General features: G+C 39.7%; 1 protein-coding gene across 7 annotated transcripts in view; it reads right to left on the minus strand.

Moving 5' to 3' along the window:
* The window catches only part of auts2a (activator of transcription and developmental regulator AUTS2 a), a 400,535-nt gene that overhangs the window by 206,085 nt on the left and 174,645 nt on the right, over positions 1-19,805 (minus strand). For all 7 annotated transcript variants that reach the window (XM_055208395.2, XM_055208393.2, XM_055208397.2 and 4 more), the window contains one exon: positions 7,153-7,254. In XM_055208395.2, the coding sequence (XP_055064370.1) occupies positions 7,153-7,254 (102 nt within the window). The remainder of the gene's footprint in view (positions 1-7,152; positions 7,255-19,805) is intronic.

Here is a 19,805-nt window from a genome sequence, read left to right on the forward strand (position 1 = left end):
TTTTTCTTTCTGTGAGGTACAGTAAGAAATAATGACTTCTAACAATTTTAAGGATTCTGTTGATTTGTTAAGTAGTACATTGTTTATACTGTTGACGTTTCACCCTGTCTGTGAAATCTAATTATGAAATTTGGGGCATTAAAGCTTGATTTTTAATCATTGATTTCAATCTTTGACATGACCTTACTCAGTCAATAACAAAAAAATCAATGTTATTTTTTACTGAATGTCCTTTACATTATGTAAGATGATTTTATGTAGAAAACAATAATTCACAAAACATACTTGAATCTGATTGGTCATTTGCAACATTGCGAAGTTGTTGTCCCTGATAACAACTGGTAAAACTAATAACACACAATTCATTCAGGTACTAATTATATGTTTAATATATGTTTATTATGTATTTTAAATAGGGCTGTCAAAAGATTAATTGCGATTAATCACGTACATAAAATAAAAGTTTGTGTTTGCATTATATATGTGTTTGTGTGTGTGTGTATATATATATATATATATATATATATATATATATATACACACATATTTTACAACTATGCGGTACATCAGTTGTGCACTTTACCCTCTGCGGAGAAGGCGCCACTTGAGAGAAGTTGTCAAATGCATTGCGATATATATATATATATATATATATATATATATATATATATATATATATATATATATATATATATATATATATATATATATATATATATATATATATATATATATATATATATATATATATATATATACATATTTTACAACTATGCGGTACATCAGTTGTGCACTTTACCCTCTGCGGAGAAGGCGCCACTTGAGAGAAGTTGTCAAATGCATTGCTTTGCGTATAATGCTTTTATATATTGGCTGTGTATATATATATATATATATATATATATATATATATATATATATATATATATATATATATATATATATATATATATATATATATATATATATATATATATATATATATATATATATATATATATATATATATATATATATATACACACACACACACATACATGTATAAATTTAAGAAAAATTTTATTTAGGTATATTTTTTATTTACATTTATAAAATAAAATCTATCAAAATATAAATAAATACACATGTTAATGTTTCTTACATACACATGAATGTGTGTGTATTTATATAAATAAAACAATTATACACAGTGCACACACATAAATAATGCAAAAAAAAGTTTGTATGCGATTCATCGTAATTAATCTTTTGACAGCCCTAATTTTAAATCAATATTCAATTTATAATCAATTTTACATTATTAGATACTGCATTATATCCTGAATAAAAGCTCTTAAAAGGATAGTTCAGCCAAAAATGTAAATAACCCCCTGATCTACCCACTTTTTGTTGTGATGTATGGTGGATGCAAAGCGTTGTTTTGCCTCCGCCCTCGGCATATGAAAAGTGCCTACACTACGCTGATACTCTGCCGATATCTGAAGCATTTTGTAAGGTTTTGTAAAGTTTTGAATATGTATATTTATCTTACAAAATAACATAGATTACCCTTAAAAGTCCTTTTGGATTACTTTTGCGAAGGATTTATGCACATTCTTTGAACTTGATGGAGTGGACCTAATATTCATTTATTATAAAGATTCAAAGAGCTAGGGCATTTTCAAAAATATCTGCATATGTGTTCGTATGAAAAGGATGGACATATGTAACTCGGGTGGCTTCAGGGTAAATTAATATGATATGCAATGATATTACGCAGTGCCCGAAAAAAGTCCCCTGATATTGAAAGTTACCACGGGGACTATTTTCGGCAATGCGTAATATCATTGCACCTCCTGCAGCCATGTTACGGCAGCAAATTCCTTGATTATTACGCCAGAATGAGAGTATAGTCCTAACCATATCTGCCTAGAAAATCACAACTTTTAATTTTCCGTCGGTCTTAGTACACGATGTAACTACAGAAAAGTCAAGTTTTAAATAGGAAAAATATTGAAACTCTTCGGTTATGTTTTAGCACAATGCTAATGGTCTAATCAGATTCAATGGATTATGCTAAGCTATGCTAAAAGTGGTAGCGCCAGACCCGGAGATCGGCTGAATGGATTCCAAAACGGTAAAAATCAAATGTTTAACTCTAGGGGAGCTGGAAAATGAGCATATTTTCAGTGTCCTTTTATTCTGATGGGGTTTCTTCACCCTTAAACTCTGCAGGTGTGCTTTTCTCTGCTGAATATCACTGAAAGCATTACTTGTTTTGATCTTGAGAATGCATGCATGTGCATCAAGCCCAAATATCTGACACCCCCATCTGACAGACAACTAAACAGGCCAAACTGCCACCTGACCCTCGATGTAAATATTTCATTGCCATGCCTCTGTTAAGGCCCTGCTGAATGATGAATGAGCAATAAAATGTGTTACCAAGCAATCCCAAAGTACCGTTACTATGGCGACCAAAGAGCAGGTAATGTCATCGCTTTCTGAGTCTCTCTGCCTTTTTTGCTGTCTGTCTTTCTGTCTGACTGTCTTTCTTTGTGTGTCAGATTACCAGCCCATAATGAGAGTAAAGAGCCGCGTTAAGTACGGTCCCACCGTGGGAGGGATACCGTGGTGAAAATGATGTTAAATTAACTGTCATATTTTAGCCTTTTACTTTAGTTTCGTCCCTGGCATCAACTGACCTCATTATCATCTCCCGCTTCGCGTCTCATCAGCAAGATGATGACGGGTGGGCAAAGACAGCAAAAGCTCAGGGGGCACGTTATGCCCCTCCCCTCTTCATTTCCCAACGCAAACGTGCACATACACACCCCAGAAGAAAGCACTAATGTGCTGTTTACTGGAATCCGGAGCCCTGTAATTGGCAATTTATTTGATAGGCAGCCGGGTAATGATGGCATTTCACTCCTGCCGCAGAGACTAAACACATGTGCGTTTGATTCGTCCCTTTCTACCACACACCCCCTTTGCCCTGGCCTCCAGTCACCCCGCCTGGGGAAACCACGCTGCCGCGCTGGCTTCAAACGTGGGCTGAAAGGGGACCCGGGGCTGCGAAGCAAATACAGCAGGCCTGCCAATTTATCCAAGGTTTGGGGTTACCGCTGGCTAGAGCAAGACTGATGCACCATTTGTAGCTTAATGAGCTGGAGGCGCACAGGGACGGGGGAAAGAGAGGAAGAGGCGGGGTGAGAAAAAGAGAAAAAATATTAAACTAGAGAAGGAAGCAAGATGGCACGACGTGACCTTTTTTGACCTTGGCTTCGTCTTATCCAAGCAGAGATGGATCAGTTCAGCAGAAAGGAGTCGGACAGAGAAGACATCATTAGCACACTGCCAGACAGTTTATAACAGATACTGAGTTACTCCCCATAACCCCAACTTTGCCACAGACCCTTGAGATCTTCTTTCATTTTGTTTCACTTTCATGAAACTGTTTGTGTGCAGTACTATGGAAGTATGAACATAAACATGTCAAAACTAAAGATGATCTCATTTCATCTTCCTCATTTTGTTGGTATGAAGTAGTGATGTGACTGTGAATAACCTGCTTTCCATCATTCCCTCAGGACTGGGATGCTCTACTTTAAATGTGACCCTGAGAAACTGCACAGGCAATAAAAGTACTTTCATTACATCCACTTATCAGCACACCGGTTTCTGAAACTTTCAGTGACAGGCCAAAGACCATTTTTAAGGTACGCTGACAATTTATGTCCAAATGAACACATAACAATAGGACATAATGGTAAAATTGTACGTCTAGTACCGGTACATTCACAAGGGGCAACAGCATCAACGCTTGATGGAGAGCGTGTCTGAAGCGTGGCCCTAACGCCATCGTCAAAGTGACAAATGCCAATCACATTGGCATCAATACATGCTCCTCTGTTCTCCAGTCTTGCAACCTGATTGGCTGACGTCTGTGTTGGCACTTTTAAAAATAAAATGGATTGCATCTAACTCCACTAGCGATGAACTTACACCATCCGTGTTCCATATAAACGCACACGCCACTGCCGCGAGTCACACAGAGCTGTATTCCTGTCGGCACGAAACGAGACTAGCCCGTCTAGCTGAATGGCGGTGTCAGAAACTCTGACGCTGAGACATATTTCCGTAAAAACAAAGACACAGCAGTCTCTAAACTCTCACCAAGTGGTCCGTTCCATAAACTGTAAAAAAAGATGAACGACGCCCGTTCGCTCTCTTCCATTGGTGAAAAGTGAAGCCTCCAGTGTCCCGATACGAAGCGGACATCTTGGGTCTTGAGTCTGCGCAGTAGCGATTTTGGGACCAGTCCTGCGCAGTAGTGAGCAGGAAGTAAAACTGTGAAATCAAGGCCCCGCCCTCGCTCTCGCAGAATGCGCATATCACAGCTGTCAATCATGACGTGACACCACCGTTTTTATAGCATAAAATAACTAACTTTTTTTAAAACAAACACTTGAATTTACATCAGCGTGATAAAAACTACAGTAAATGACAGAAACCAGCTTCAGAAAAAAGATAATTGAAGTGTAATTAAATTGTTTAGTTGGTCTCAAGTCCCATTAAATAACATGGGGGAGGCGGGGTTTATGACCTATATTAATGCTGCGTTTCAGAGCCCATCCAAACCAGTGGGATGTAGGACTTATCCTACCTCCAACTAGGAAAAGTGTACGGGAATGCCTGTCGAAGTGGAACCTCCTACCGGCGAACTCGGGGGAGTTCGACCTACCCCGACTTCAGAAAAATAAGTCGGAGGACAATGGCGGCGCCCATAGATAGCGTCATCGTGAGAGGAAATCTTCAAGGAATATACTATAAATTGTACTTCTCTGCTTGTAGGGTTGTTTTAGACACTATAATTTTAACACAACTTGTTTTTTTATATTATGGCGTGAAATTATGTCGTTATATCTGTTATCATGAAACTACAGTAAAAATATACCAAGTTACTTAGCGACATGCAGCGCTTTTATATAATGGCTCCAGAACACTTTTTAAAGATGTTAAACTTGATGTTTTACTGTAGTGTGAACTGCACAGTTCGGTCCGACGTTTAAAAATTATGTAGTCTGTACGAGCCTTAAGAAGACCGGTCGGTCGTCCATGTTTTCTGTTTACGTTCCACTTCAAATGCCTGGAGCGCTTTGAAGTAGGAGCTAGGACACTTCAAGAAGGATAAGTCCCACTGGTTTGGATGGGCTCTGGAACGCAGCATAAGACCAGTCACTGGGGGGGGGGCGATCAAGACGTTTTGGCTTCACTTTTCAGGGCTTGTGCGACACGCTTGGTCCGTTCCATAGATATATACACTAGATGCATCTAAGCATGCGTCAAAACAGCCGCCATCTTGAAACAGGGGTCTTGTCATAGGACGTAGCTAGGTATGTTACTATCTATGCCTGTACTTCGAATTCATGAACGACACCAGACTTTTGTGCTGCGTATTAATGTTAGGCCTACTAGCACTATGCATTATAGTTAGAAAAAGTTGATTTTCATAATATCAAAACTTTATTATTTTTCTGGTTTTAATGCTAAATACATGTTGAACTGTTGAAACGAACCAAAAGAAAACCAAGAAAATCACATTCATGATGATTTATTTCCGTTACACCATTGCTTGCAATGACGCTGATGCGGGGTTCCCCTGTTTCAAGATGGCGGCTCTATTTGACGCATTCAGTCCAATGAACTGCCGTAGCCAAGGCGACATCTAGTGTACATATCTATGGGTCCGTTCCAGTCGAATGTAATCCAATTTATTATCCAGGGAGAAGACATTGATGGGAGAGCACTGACAACACTGACTATATAAATGTTTTAGTAAAAAATAAACAATTTAAATTAAATGTACATGTAGTTGTCTACCCATATAATTTTCCGTCCTATCCCTAAACGTTTCCTCTTCTAACCTCCCCACCCCTTCACGCTTTATCTCCTCGGTCTTCTCTCTCCTCCCTGACGAGCGGCTGCAGGTATCATTTCAATTTCTGATGTCAACATCAAATTACTTATTTCATTTCATGCCTGGCCAAGCATCCTATAGCTACACGCAGGAGCGGTCGCGCTCAACTCGCTCTGCCGTATCTGTTGCGACGACTCGCCGCGCCCTCCAGCTGACAGCTCTAATTATGCCAGATATCTGATAGTGCCTGTGCACGCTCCCACACTCACATCTTCACCGCGGGAGCCAAGATTCAAGGTTTGGAAAAGGTCTACGTCATGCTGGCTGAGCTCGCACATACAGTAGACCCAGAGTATAGATCTGTAAATAAGCATAAGCGCTCTGTTTCTATAACACGTCATACTATGTAAGCTGTATGGATTATGTTCATATGGTCGAATGCTGTTTCAATGAAGAGTGAATGTGTGTGTGAGGTTGTGGGTTCAAGCCCAAAGAACACACATACTGATAAAAAGTCGCTTTGGATAAAAGATGTAAATAAAATGTGGGGACTACATAGTTGTGCAAACCAAACAATAAAATCGGACATAAATGTATACATTTATAATATATATACACACACATGCACACTAAATATGTATGTCTTCAGTTTGTATTTCCAAAATACATCACTGTGGTCACATTTTTCCACTTCGTTACTTCCTGTCATCTCCACTTCTACGGTATATAAGCACGGTTGCACTTCACTTAAAGCTTTCACCGAAGCTGCCAGCTGAGTAAATAGGATGTGCTTATCACCACCCGAGCACAAACAAACTGTATAGCAGAGCCCGCAGGGCCCGAGGGTGTAGACAACCTCCGCTTTTCCACCTCACGTCCTGACGCAACACAAACACTGGAGCCTGGCTCTTAAAACGCTCTTATTGTTCCTGTTGGCAACGAGCCACGTCGGTTAAGACCAACAGAGTGGATAAGAAAAACTGTAAACTCCTGTTTAAATATTGAACCTCTTTGCTCTTAAGGACACAGATAAGCAAAGCTGCAAACTGACTGATAACATCAGGCATCGAGTTATTGTAGCTACTGAATCCAACTGGGTTGACCTAACCTTAAAAAAGCATTATGTTTATTTCTTTATATTTAATATACTGTATACTATATACATACTGTGAGTACTGGTAATACTTGTCAACTGTGATTGTATTTGGTTCAGGCTTATGTTTAAAGGTGCAGAGATTTGATTGGTTACATACATCTGTCAGTCTGTCTCTGGAGCTGCTGCGGATGGAGGGTTTGGATTCGCCACTCACGCTCTCGCTGTCACTGTCCTTACAGTTGTTCTGGCCCGGCTTCAGCTGGAAAATACAAGCACACAAAAACAATCAGAACCCATTTGACGACTTTTAAAGAGGGGGGGGGGGGGGTTCAACGGTATTTCATGCATTCTGACTTATTAACACAGTTTAAGAGTTGGTTTTCTTATGCTAAACAAATGCAAAGTGTCAAAAAGCAGTTGGACGTGTTACTGTGGGTTTACACCAGACACGTTTGAGGCGTCAAATTCGCATCTACCGCGCGTAGTTGGACGCTTGAACATTTTGAGTTTACTCGCTTCATTCGCATGTGAAAGCCGCGTGTGAAATTCTAGTTATCGAGACATTCACGCGGAAATTCGCGTCATGAGAGGGGCTTCTGCAACTCCGCTCGCTTCCTGTAATCACGTCACTACTAGAGTAAGCTCTTGATTAATTACCGTGGCGTGTTTTTCCGCCAAAGTTCAGATTTTTCAACTTGTATGTTTCCAGCGGCAACTATCAATTTGCGCCATTCGCGCGAACTACACACGCGAATGAGGCGGAATCGCATCTACAGCGCCGCACTAAATGCCTCATTTGCGCCGCGAGACCTCCAGACGCGCGTCAACGCATCTTTACATTGACTTAACATTGAAATCCTTCTCGCTTGGCGCCTCTAGCGTGGCTGGTGTGAACGCAGCATTAAAGAGTATTTTTTCACTTCGCCAGGGTTCGTACAAGTTTCAGAGCGTTTTTTCGAATACGGGTCCAGCTGACGTTTCAGGTGTAAGCTATACGTATCACTTCTTTTCATGGGCACATCCCCCGGAAAACACGCCCACACGTCAATCAGCGGGAGCGCAAGAGCTGAGGACACGCTTAGTCACAGGCATCACTTCACGCGACAGCTTTGTTTTATATCAAGACTCAACAATGGCATGAAAGAAAAAGTGTGTTTTTGGATGTACAGTATAGACAAGTAAGCCAGCATTATGAAAACAATGTATACAGTTTGTTTATTTGGGGTAGCAGCAGAGTTTTGCGTGTGTGTTTGTTTAACGCTGGATTTCATTGAAAAGTCCCAACCGGGTCATGAGTTGCATGCGGTAAGTAAGATTTCTGTTGTGTTATGTTGAAAATAGGCGCGTAAGTGCATATTATATAAACAACAATGTAGTGAATCACAAGTTATCCAGTGTGTTGCATGACTCGTGACTCGCTCCTCCCGCAGCTCGTAACTCCTCCTTCCAAATTTTTTCGCACGTTATCGGAAATAATCAGTAAAGCTGATTTGTCTTTTATAAATCTGATCAAACTAAACTGGTATCAGCATCGGTATCGGCAGATATCAGTCTGAATAATTGCTATTGTATCAATGGGAAAATGTTATATTGGTGCATCTCTACTTTTAAGACTTGAAACATTTTTGCTGTTTTGTAAGCCATAGAAGAAACAAAGTTAACAGATGCTGTTATTTGAACCACATTGTAATGCATTGTTATACCTATTTAACTAATTAGAGGAGTCTATTAATGTCAGAGATATGGATTTGGGGTCAGGGAATGTCAAGAAGACCATGTGAACGATCTGGGTTTGAATCCAGCTGGCATTGTCTTTTTTACATTTTTTGTGACCCAGTCTGTCACAGTGAAAAATATAACGTTGATATCCTTAATACCGACTGACTGAAATCAATCTTTGATGCTGCCAACCTAAATTAGATAATAATTGATTTCATAAACAGGGTCACATTCTTAGACAATTTCATTATATTTGTAAGCAAAAATGGGACAGCAGCACCTATTCTATGACATCATCAACCTATCTGTATCAACTTCGTAAAGCTAAAGCCAATAACACCTACGCAACTATCTGATTTCCCCCAGAGAAGCCTGACCTCATATCAAACCCGTGAGAACAAGAAATAAAATAGCCCCTAAACAACATAAAAAACCTTTCCATTCTGTAAGCTGTTTCCAAGGAACCAAAGATTCACAGCAGGTGTCCTACTCCAGACCAGAAACCATAAAAAGCAAGTGTGCAGTGCGGTGTAGACAACTTTAAAGGGGTGGGCGAAATTCAAAAAACATCTTAGCCCTATTACAATTTACAGACCAATGCCATACTCCTGGGAGCCGGCATCCATCGTCAAGGTCTGCAATTTACGTCCTTTCAGACGGCCTGCTTCCTTACCTTTTGCCCTGCCAAAACCTACCACCTTTATCTCTCAGCACATAAAAAGCAGTTTTATGGGTAAAGAAGAGCAGTAAATGACTGCGGTGTCACTTAATGGAAAAAGCATAGTCGACCACGGCGCACCGGGGGGTTGTTTACAGAGATGATGAGATAGATTGGCCCTTTTCCTATCTATCCCTCCCAGATGCTCTCTCTGTCTGTTTCACACTTTCTTGCATACTCCTCTATCACCTAGAGGTAAAAAAACAGATTCTTTGAGACGGAAGCACGGGAGGGGGAATACGATCTTCAGTAAGAGGGTTGGAGAATATCTCTTTTCACTGGTGCAAGCTGAGGGTTGTTAAAGGCGCAGTAGCGGGATAAGGGACTGCAGGGAAGAGGACCCTTGAGTAAAGTATGTAATTAAAATGAAACTGTTCCTTTTCTGTAGCCATTAGCTATGTGAAAGGATCTCTCTCAGAGGGAGTGCTCAGAGACTGCAGGCAGAGTCAGTTGGCTCCAGCAGCAAGCCACCGTGATAAGAGGAAGAGTTGGCAATGAGAATAAGGAGGATGGGAAAAGTGAATTGTCCAGATGGGGGTCCTTGAGTTGGAGGGGAGGTAGAAGAGACGAGGGCGGGATAGGTACAGTAACAGCAGGGATGGTGTAGTTGCATAAAAGTCAAAGAGCTGAGCTTATAACTACAGTAAAAGGTTGTAGGTGTGAATGCCATAACTGGCACTCCATGACTTGGACCATTGTGGAATTAGATGGGTACTTCACCCAAAAATGAAAAATCTGTCATCATTTGCCTCCTCTTATGTTGTTACAGACATGTATAAATTTCTTGGTTCTAATGAACACAAAGGAAGATATTTTGATCAGAGGCCCCATTGAATTCTATAGTATTCTTTTTTCCTACTACTGTATGGATGTTAATAGTGCCTCTGATTAATTTGGTTACAAACATTCCTAAAAAATATCTTCCTTCGTGTTTATCAGAACAGAGAGGTGTGTGCAGGTTTGTGGCGATATGAGGGTAGGTAGATGGTGGGGGAGTTTTCATTTTTGGGTGAACTATCCCTTTAAGGGGCCGTTTACCTGACACTGCTTTCAACTAAAACTTGAAAGACAACAGTTTTGGAAGCCTACAAATTTAAAAAATGTGTCAATTTTCCTAAAAAAAAAATCCAGATAATTTACCCACCACCATGTCATCCAAAATGTTGATGTCTTTCTTTGAATAAATTATGTTTTTTGAGGAAAACATTCCAGGATTTTTCTCATTTTAATGGACTTTAATGGACTTAACAGTTTTAATGCAGTTTAATATTGCAGTTTCAAAGGACTCTAATTGATCCCAAACGAGGCATAAGGGTCTTATCTAGCGAAACGATTGTCATTTTTGGCAAAAAAAGCACTTTTAAACCACAACTTCTCTTGTTCCTCCAGCCACCTCGCGTACTTGTGTAATGACGTTGAAAGGTCACGTGTTCCATATATGAAATGCACATTTGCGGACCATTTTAAACAATAAACTGACACAAAGACATTAATTAGTATAATTCAACATACAACAACATCAGAACGTTCCTCCTTGTAAGCACTGGGGAGTAGTTTTGAATACGTCATCTGTGACCTCTTGATGATATGACGTATTATGTGAAGTCGCGCTGGCGCGTCACACGACCGGAGGAAGACGAGAAGTTGTGGTTTAAATGTGCATTTTTTTTTCTTGCCAAAAATGACAATCGTTTCGCTAGATAAGACCCTTATGCCTCGTTTGAGATCATTTAGGGTCCTTTAAAACTGCAATTTTAAACTGCATTAAAACTGTTAAGTGTTGGGGTCCATTAAAGTCCATTAAAATAAAAAATCCTGGAATGTTTCCCTCAAAAAAAAAACAACAAAGAAAGACATCAACATTTTGGATGACATGGTGGTCTGTTTTTTTTTTTTAAGAAAATTGACTAATCCTTTAACTTTTGAAAGTGGGTTTCAAAGTGCAGTTTTTTTGAAAACAAAATTGTAATCGTCTCAGTGTAAATGTCAAAATTGTGAAAACTGTGAGGTCATTTGCACTGTAAAAAGTAAAAAGTTGGTTTAACTTAAAAAGTCACTTAAATTGGTAACACCTAAACATGTTATTCATCCAAAGTAAAAATAAAATAAAATTCTAATTTGAAAAAAACTATTTTTAGGTATTACCAATTGAAGTAATTTTTTTATTTGATCCAACATTTTACTTTTTACAGTGTGCATACATATTAATGTACGTCTGGACATTGCGTGACATTGCCAACTGGCCAGGCATGCATAATACAGGTTTTAGTTTGTTTTGTGGATTTTGTGAATGGTGATCGTTTTAACAACATTGTTGTGTGTACATAAAAAAACAAAGAAAAAAATTCTGTTTTTACATCGTACCACAAGTGTATCACTTTAACTAGCTGTTACAAGGGTTGTTCCTGTTTGAATGGGACAAAACCTCCATGAAGAGCCAAAAAAAAAAAGAGTAATATTGTAGTGAACTCTCATTTCCATGACATTATAATGAATGAAGACACAACATATGTTTTCTCATACTGTAAGAGTATACAATCACACAAGGAAGTTTAATAGTTAAGGTTAGACATTATGAAAGAAAAGGATTTATTACATTACTGCAAGAAAGCAGCTGCGCTATATTCTGTGTGAATAATGTAAATGTAAATGTAAAAAGATTAGCGGTGCATATATTTATTTAAAAAGGTTACAGTGTGAGTTCTTCAGTCTATAATCGCATATTCACACATATACTGTATTATACCCAGACAGCACATCTACCTTTAACTGGTTAAGCGGGTACATATTTCACCCAAATTACCGCTGTGTTATTAGTGTAAGATGTGTTATTAGGTTTCTCTTAGGTATGCCATCTTATATAGTTGTTAAAAATGTAAGTATTTTTTTTCTAAATATTCTCTGCAGGACTACGTTTTTGAGATTCGATTAATAAAAGCTCAATGCTGGTGGTCACAACAAAATACCATCTAAATGTTTAAATGAATTGAGTCAATAAATCAGAAGAAAAGCAGATGTGAATAAACCTCTATCATGGCCATACGTGGGATGATTGTTATTGATAGATGATCACTACTATTGTGTACATACTTATAGGGTCAATGTTCTTTCTGGCACTTATCTACTGCTTATCTGAAGGGACAGTTCAAAAACAAACACACAAACTAACTAACTAACATTATCTACTCACCTTCATGTCTTTTCAAACCCATGACTTATCAAAATACCATGACTATCAATAGTTGAACGTAAAGGTCTTCTGATTGGTAGAGCAAAGGATATGGGTTCAATTTCCAGGAAACACATGTACTGATAAAAAATGTAAAGCTTAAAGCATTTCCCAAGTCACTTTGGATGAAAGCATCTGCCTAATGCATACATGTAAAATGTATGGGAATCTAATGTTGTTAAACCAGAGGCGTAGCCACGAGGGGGCCTGGGTGGGCCTTGGCCCCCTCCTTTACATGTCCGGCCCCCTCATATTTCCAATTGGTAAAATAAATTAAAGAAAATAAAATAAGAAAATGTTTATTTCTTAGTCTGATTGATAGATTGACCTATCAAAATGCTGCGCGGTAAAATGAAGCTATTTTCAAACTTGATTGGATTAGCTCATGTCACGAGTTCATCGAATATTCAGTGACAATGTGCCATCTACATCATATATATAGTTGAGTTGCCCCCTCATTTTAGGATAGGACCCCCCAAAAATAAAATTCTGGCTACGCCCCTGTGTTAAACTACAAAATATTCACATGTTAGTATTATAAATGCATTCCAAGTGAAGTTTCAAGTGAAGACATGCGATAGCTTGTGTGAGAAACAGACAGTAAGATGTTACTGTAAGTCAGTCCCCATTCACATGCACTGTATGTCAACCAGCTGCGTTAACATCTTCCCAAAAAATCCTTTTGTTTTCCAAAGTCACAGATGTTTAGATGTAATTTTCTTGCTGGGTGCAAGTGTAATATTTTTGCGAAAGCGGTGAGCCAGCATCTCCCATATGTACGGGCGTGTTTGCGTAAGAAAGTGCATGCGTGTGTACATAAGAGTCTGGTAATAAATGTTGTTTATGTACAGTGTGCGCATACGGGTGTCTGAGCGTTTTCGCAGTCTTGCTCGTGCAATCATAACGACGTTAATAAAGACTGACAGCTCCGGCACACTGCACCATAAGGGAAAAACTCCTTTAACAACCCCGAGGGCGAAGCCCGGGTAAAGATCTCCCTCCAGGAAGATCGCAAACAGATGGTTTTCATATTCCAGCGACTAATTCCTCAACAATTAAAAACACAGTAAGACATTAGCATCTAATGAAACATTTAAACTACCAGTAAGTGCATCTGCCATTAATTTCAACACAGTAAGTTCTTGTTTTGCTTCAATCTGTTCCCGGTTAGGGCTGATTTCTCCCCACCCTCTCCGAGTTTACTGAAGTATAGAATTAACAACTGTTTTCAATAAGCAGTCAGCATGGTTCCCTGGCACAAAAGCCTCCACGCTATTAAAGATTAATTTATGCTGCCAGGCCTTTGATGAGAGGCAGTAATGGAAAGAGGTTCTCGCGTTGCCTTCCTCATAAAAAGGTCATGGAGACCTGTACGTGTTAATCCCTGTTCGTGTGATCGGCCGCAAAAGTGCATTTTACAGTGCTGCACTTAGCTGTGAGAGATCCACTATAAAGGATGCGTTTTTAATAGTAAATAAAGGCCAAGCATAATATCAAACATGACCCTGTGGATATACAAATCCAGATAGCACTTCCCAACAGCTTTTAAATGCCATGAACAACTTTTTATTTGACTTCACTGTGATTTCGTACCACGCTAAAGCTATGCATCTATTACAATCGCCCGTACAACAGTCCATAAGCCTAAGTGTATTTTATACGAACCGTCTGATAGACGCAGGGACCAATAGCTTAGACAGACAGTTTTAATGGGCCCTTAAATGCGAAAGTAGGAACTGTGGATTTCAATGGCACTCTTGGAGAATGGTGCCTTAATGTGAAAGAATGCTGAAATATGTTAAGAGCCTGGTTGTAAAAGCCACATTAGTCGATTCTGAGAAGGGAGTACTCGTAAAACAGGAGAAAAATAACACAGCTCAAGGCAAGATCTTAGATGAACATCCATTCAAAGTTGTCAAATGCGGGCAATTGTGTAACGCTTTGGTTTGAGGTGTACAAGATCCCACTGCATGTACAAACGCATTTTGGTACAAATTCACCGTAGGTTCCTCGGAGGTAGAGACAAAGCTCAAATAATGAGTGCAGGCGTCCTTTGAAAGACTCTCGAGTTTGTGCCTGACTAGACTCTTAAAACGTCTTTTGAAGTTTTTATAGGATTATCGTTTGCACATGTAGTCAATTATTTTCTGAAACTGCTTGATAAAATTTTACAAGTCTATTGAAGTAGTCTCTCGGTCCAGAACCCAATGCAGCGGCTGACTCACAAACCCCAATACCCTTTTTATCCAAACCTCCGCTTTGAGCGAGCCTGAACCTTCGCTACCAGCAGAAGCTCAGGGGATGCTGTTGCTATCGGCTTCTGTTCTTCCTTAGTTACGCGCCAAAGCAGCTGCGAGGCCGGGCAGTAATAAAACCCGGAACAATTTACCGTCTTTTATTGTTCTTCTGTGGCGTTTCAGCTCCACTAACCTGCCCTCCGAGGAGCCAACAGAGAGAGTGAGAATCCCACAAGAGCGCCAATGAAAGAGGATCTCATTTACCTAAAAGCGCTTATAAAATTTTAATTTGCTTTAACAAGTAAATTAACAAGTCCCTCATTCGGCAGGTTTTATGGCCGCCTGGCACCGAGGGATGTCCATGAAAGTTTTATAGATAATCCACTGGTGTGCTAGGCTGCTTATAATAAATTGTCTATTTCCTGCTGCAGAGTCAAATCCCTCAGTTTCCATTGACTAGACTTTAAATATCTCCCTTTTTGCTTTCTTCTCGGCACAACATGAATGCCGTTTTGACTCTGTAGCGGCCCGTAGAGGGAGAATTATCTTGACATTTGTGTACAATAAGTGAGGAGGTTTGGGTCTATAAGTTGCATGGCTTATTTTCAGAAAGAAGGATTAAAATACTTGTGTTGTAGAGCAATAAAAAGCAGATAATAAATACTTTTATAAATACTAAATAAATTATTAAAGGCCACCTAATACGGCAATATTTCAAGATGTAACATTAATCTCATGTATCCCCATAAATGTGTGCATACAACCACCCTACAATGAAAAAATCAACCCACTCCTCCAGACATGCTGTTTTGATTCTCTTGTTTATGTGATGTCACACTAACAAAGCCCTGTCCATAAGGGGTTGCACACCGGACACGCAGCTCACGTCTAGGACAACTCAGAGGTTTCGTACACCGGAAGTGCACATTAAATAGCGCGAGCTTAGTCAGATAGCGTCTACTTCAAAATGCAAAATATACGTAAGTAGCCAATGTTAATCGCTAACGATTTGGGACAAAAATGATGTTATTTAATGTTAAACTATGTGAGTGGCGCTGTGTGGCGCGACAGGGATTTGAGCAACTTCCTGAGTCAAAGCTGAGCGCCGCGGACAGGCGCCACCTGTCGGTGCCGGTGTGCGTATACTCATAGAAAACAATGTGTTTGGTTATTTTTAGAACGGTGCTGCGATGCGCTGAGCTGCACGTCCGGTGTGCAACCCCTATAGCCACTGTGACATTTCAGGTCCTGATACCCTATAGACGGGTTTATCGGACGCACGTGCGGTGACGCAATTATGCGTCTGGTCGGAATTTTACTTCCAGTTTCAGTTTTTTTAATGGTCTGACTAGTTGCTAAACTGAACTCTTGAACAAATACCTCGTCGAAAATAACAATGTTTTGGTTTCCTAGGTAATCTACGTGTTGTTTATTTTGCTTGTTATATAACTAAACTACTTTAAAAGGACTTTGTTGTTATTTATTCTCAGCTGAGTTTACAGGAAGTTACGTGTTGACCACGAAAGCCACTTGTTTATATTGTTACTACTGAAACTGTCTATAGATCATATATCATAACATGTTAAAAAGGCCCATTTTTGGGTGTGCAGGCAAAAGTGTAAATGCAAATGAGCTGCTGCTTCCCTTCCTGTTCACTGTTCTCTATACCTTCTCTATATAAAACATAATAAAACAATCACCTTATTTCATTGATCATAATGAATGTGCAGAAATTAATTATGTTAAAAAAAATAACCAAAGAGTTTTAATAATTTTCCTATTTACAACTTTACTCTTCTGTAGTTACATCGTGTACTAAAATCGATGGAATATTAAAAGTTGCGATTTTCTAGGCAGATATGGCTAGGAACTATACTCTCATTCTGGCGTAATAATCAAGGACTTTGCAGCCGTAACATGGCTGCAGGAGGTGCAATGATATTAAGCACTGCCCGAAAATAGTCCCCTGCTATTGAAAGTTCCCACAGATATGTACACTAGATGTCACCTTGGCTATTGCCGTTCATTGGAACGAATGTGTCAAATAGAGCCGCCATCTTGAAACAGGGGAGCCCTGCATCAGCGTCATTGAATGGTGTAACGGAAATAAAATCACCATAAATCGTCATAAATGCGATTTTCTAGGTTTTGTTTTGGTTCGTTCCAACAGTCAGACATGTATTTAGCATTAAGTCCAGAAAAAATAAAGTTTTGATTTATGAAAATCTATAATGCATAGTGCTATGAGGCCTAACATCCAAACGCAGCACAAAAGTCAGGCATCGTCCATGAATTTGAAGTACAGGCGGAGATTACTAACAGTGTTACCTAGCTACTTCCTATGACAAGACCCCAGTTCCAAGATGGCGGCGGTTTTGACGTATGCTTAGAACCCCAAGGCGACATCTAGTGTATATATCTATGGAAAGTTCCTAGCCATCCCTTTAAGAGGGGTCGCAAACCTTTTGCCTCTCTATCTCCATCTCTGTTTGAAACATATAATTGCACGTTACTTAAAGTCAAATGATGTTACGTCATACACATGTTCTGCCCTACAAAGGCAAAAGGCAGTAACTTTGTTTTTGGTCAAAAATTACTTATTGATATTTTTGAGACATTCAAGACCTCCTTTATTATTTGCATTAGTATCTTGAGTCAATTTTATGTTTTTTCGAGAAAATAAAAATATAGAAGAAATTAACTGACAACTGAAACTCACTATAAGTCTAAACTTGCCTTTGTAGGGCAGTGTTACTCACTCACTTAGTATAAACTCACTGTTGTGAATCAAGTTTTTTTTTTAATTATCAAATTTATATTTTTGAATCCGAAAGGCGTAATCTATAATGTGACTGCATGAGCCAAATACCCCATAAAGACACCTGCGGTAGTTTAACACATCAGTTTAATACTCTATGCATATGCTAAGTAGTAAAGGGATGTTTACAATAAAGCTGTAACCAGCCCACAAACAGCATAATGAACTAAATTACCCAGTGAAAGAATTATAATGAATATAATACATTCAGTGTATCATTTTCTAAACACAGCTGCTTTATCATATAGCTTGTTTTGTGTCACATAAATGTAGTAAAATAACTGTAATGCATGACCTCTCATGGCTTACTGCTTTAAATTCTGTATATAGGTCACAAAACACACAGTTCTTGACTCTGTTCCCAATTAGCCCATTAAAAGTCACTGCATGAGCTCCCTGGACCTCCATCTGAGCGTTCTGTTATTCTGGCAGCCTGTAGTTGGATGCTGCTGTGAGCGGTTAACCTGAGCGAGTTTACCCCGACGACAACAGCATCTGACAGAAGGTTGCAGGGGGCATCATAGCTGGTGCTGCGTGGTTGCGAACGCTCCGTCATTGCTTGGACAGCCACTGTGTCACGTCGCCAACCCAAGTGGCCTCGCTATGACCTCCTCATCTCTGAGGGCCGGGCCTCTTAACCGCCACAGACAAGCTGCCTTTATCGCGTCCCATCTAAAGTAGCAGCCTGTCAACAGGGATCAGGGCTCAGGTCAGGCTAAAAGGCCTCAGTGGATGTTTATTTAGGCTAAGGTTACGCCTGAGTACGTACTTCTGCTCGCACATTGTCACGTTGAGACTCAACGGTACGCTCCTCGTGAAGACTTGAGGTTACGTCCACCGCCTTTCTCCGTCGGAGCGTCACTCAACATCTAACTTTCCCTAATGCTTCAACATCAGGTCGTACAGTAAATGTCAGAAAAGACGATTTTGTAGCTTTCATAAGCATGTCCCGTTCATCATGCTTCCCCTACAGCTCATGTGGCGACCTCTGGTGACCTTGTCGGATGCTGCCGTAGTGACTGCGGAAATGATCGTAATTGACGATTACAATTAGCTTTAACCTGCCTTTCATTCCACCTGTGCAGCTTTTAAGATGCCGAAGACAGCTCTCAACAAAGGCCCGAGGGCAAACAAACCTTGAAGGAAGGAAGAAAAGTGAAATGAAAAGAAAAGGAGAGGAGGGGTGGACAGGGAATAAAAACACAGCGCAGAGTGCAGTTCAACCGCATCACTCACACCAAGAGTCTCGCTTCAAGCTGTTGCCGCGACGACAACTCAGAAGATGCGTTTATATGGATATAAAACTTAGTGATGTACAATGGCATTATAGACAAATCAATATGCTTTTAACATCCATCCTCCGCTTGTGCTCAGCACTACTCATGTTCCACTCCTTCAAATGGCTCTATAATGCGCTGCGGCTGCATGCTGATCTATGGCGACAATTCCCAGATTTAATAATGAAGTGAAGAGCAGAGAGGGGAAGTGGGATATTAAGAGCGACCGGAGACTTCAATTCTCTCAGATCATATCTGAACAGCTAGTTACAGTGCACCCAATGACAATAAAAGAGGAGGTTGCTACATCCTGGCATGGTGTTTTTGTTTACCAACTTTATATAAGATATACAGTACGTAAGCAATAAGGTATGAGATGCTGTGCAATGTCGTGACTAATGGCGCTTTTCCATTGTATAGTACCCCACGGTTTGAGCTTACTTTTGGGGGCTTTTCCACTGGGTACAGTACGTAGTACCCGATACTTTTTTTGGTACCACATCATACTACTTTGATGACAAAATTTGCGTCATGCTTACTGTATGAGCGCCCTTGCGAATGCGTAAAAAACTGAAGTATACTTTCAGCTTTATACTATATAGGTTCACATGCATAAAAACTAGGGATTGACCGATATGGATTTTTCAGTGCCGATGCCGATACCAATTTTTGTTTCATCAGCCTTAGCCGATGACCGATACAGGCTGCCGATTTTCTTGAGCCGATATTTGGAGCCGATACTGCTTTTGCTCACTCAATTTACATTATAAAAATTATGTAAAAAATGGCATGTTGTTAAAAAGAGATGGTAT

This window comes from Misgurnus anguillicaudatus, chromosome 12 (assembly GCF_027580225.2).
Source record: "Misgurnus anguillicaudatus chromosome 12, ASM2758022v2, whole genome shotgun sequence".
Classification (NCBI taxonomy): Eukaryota; Metazoa; Chordata; class Actinopteri; order Cypriniformes; family Cobitidae; genus Misgurnus; species Misgurnus anguillicaudatus.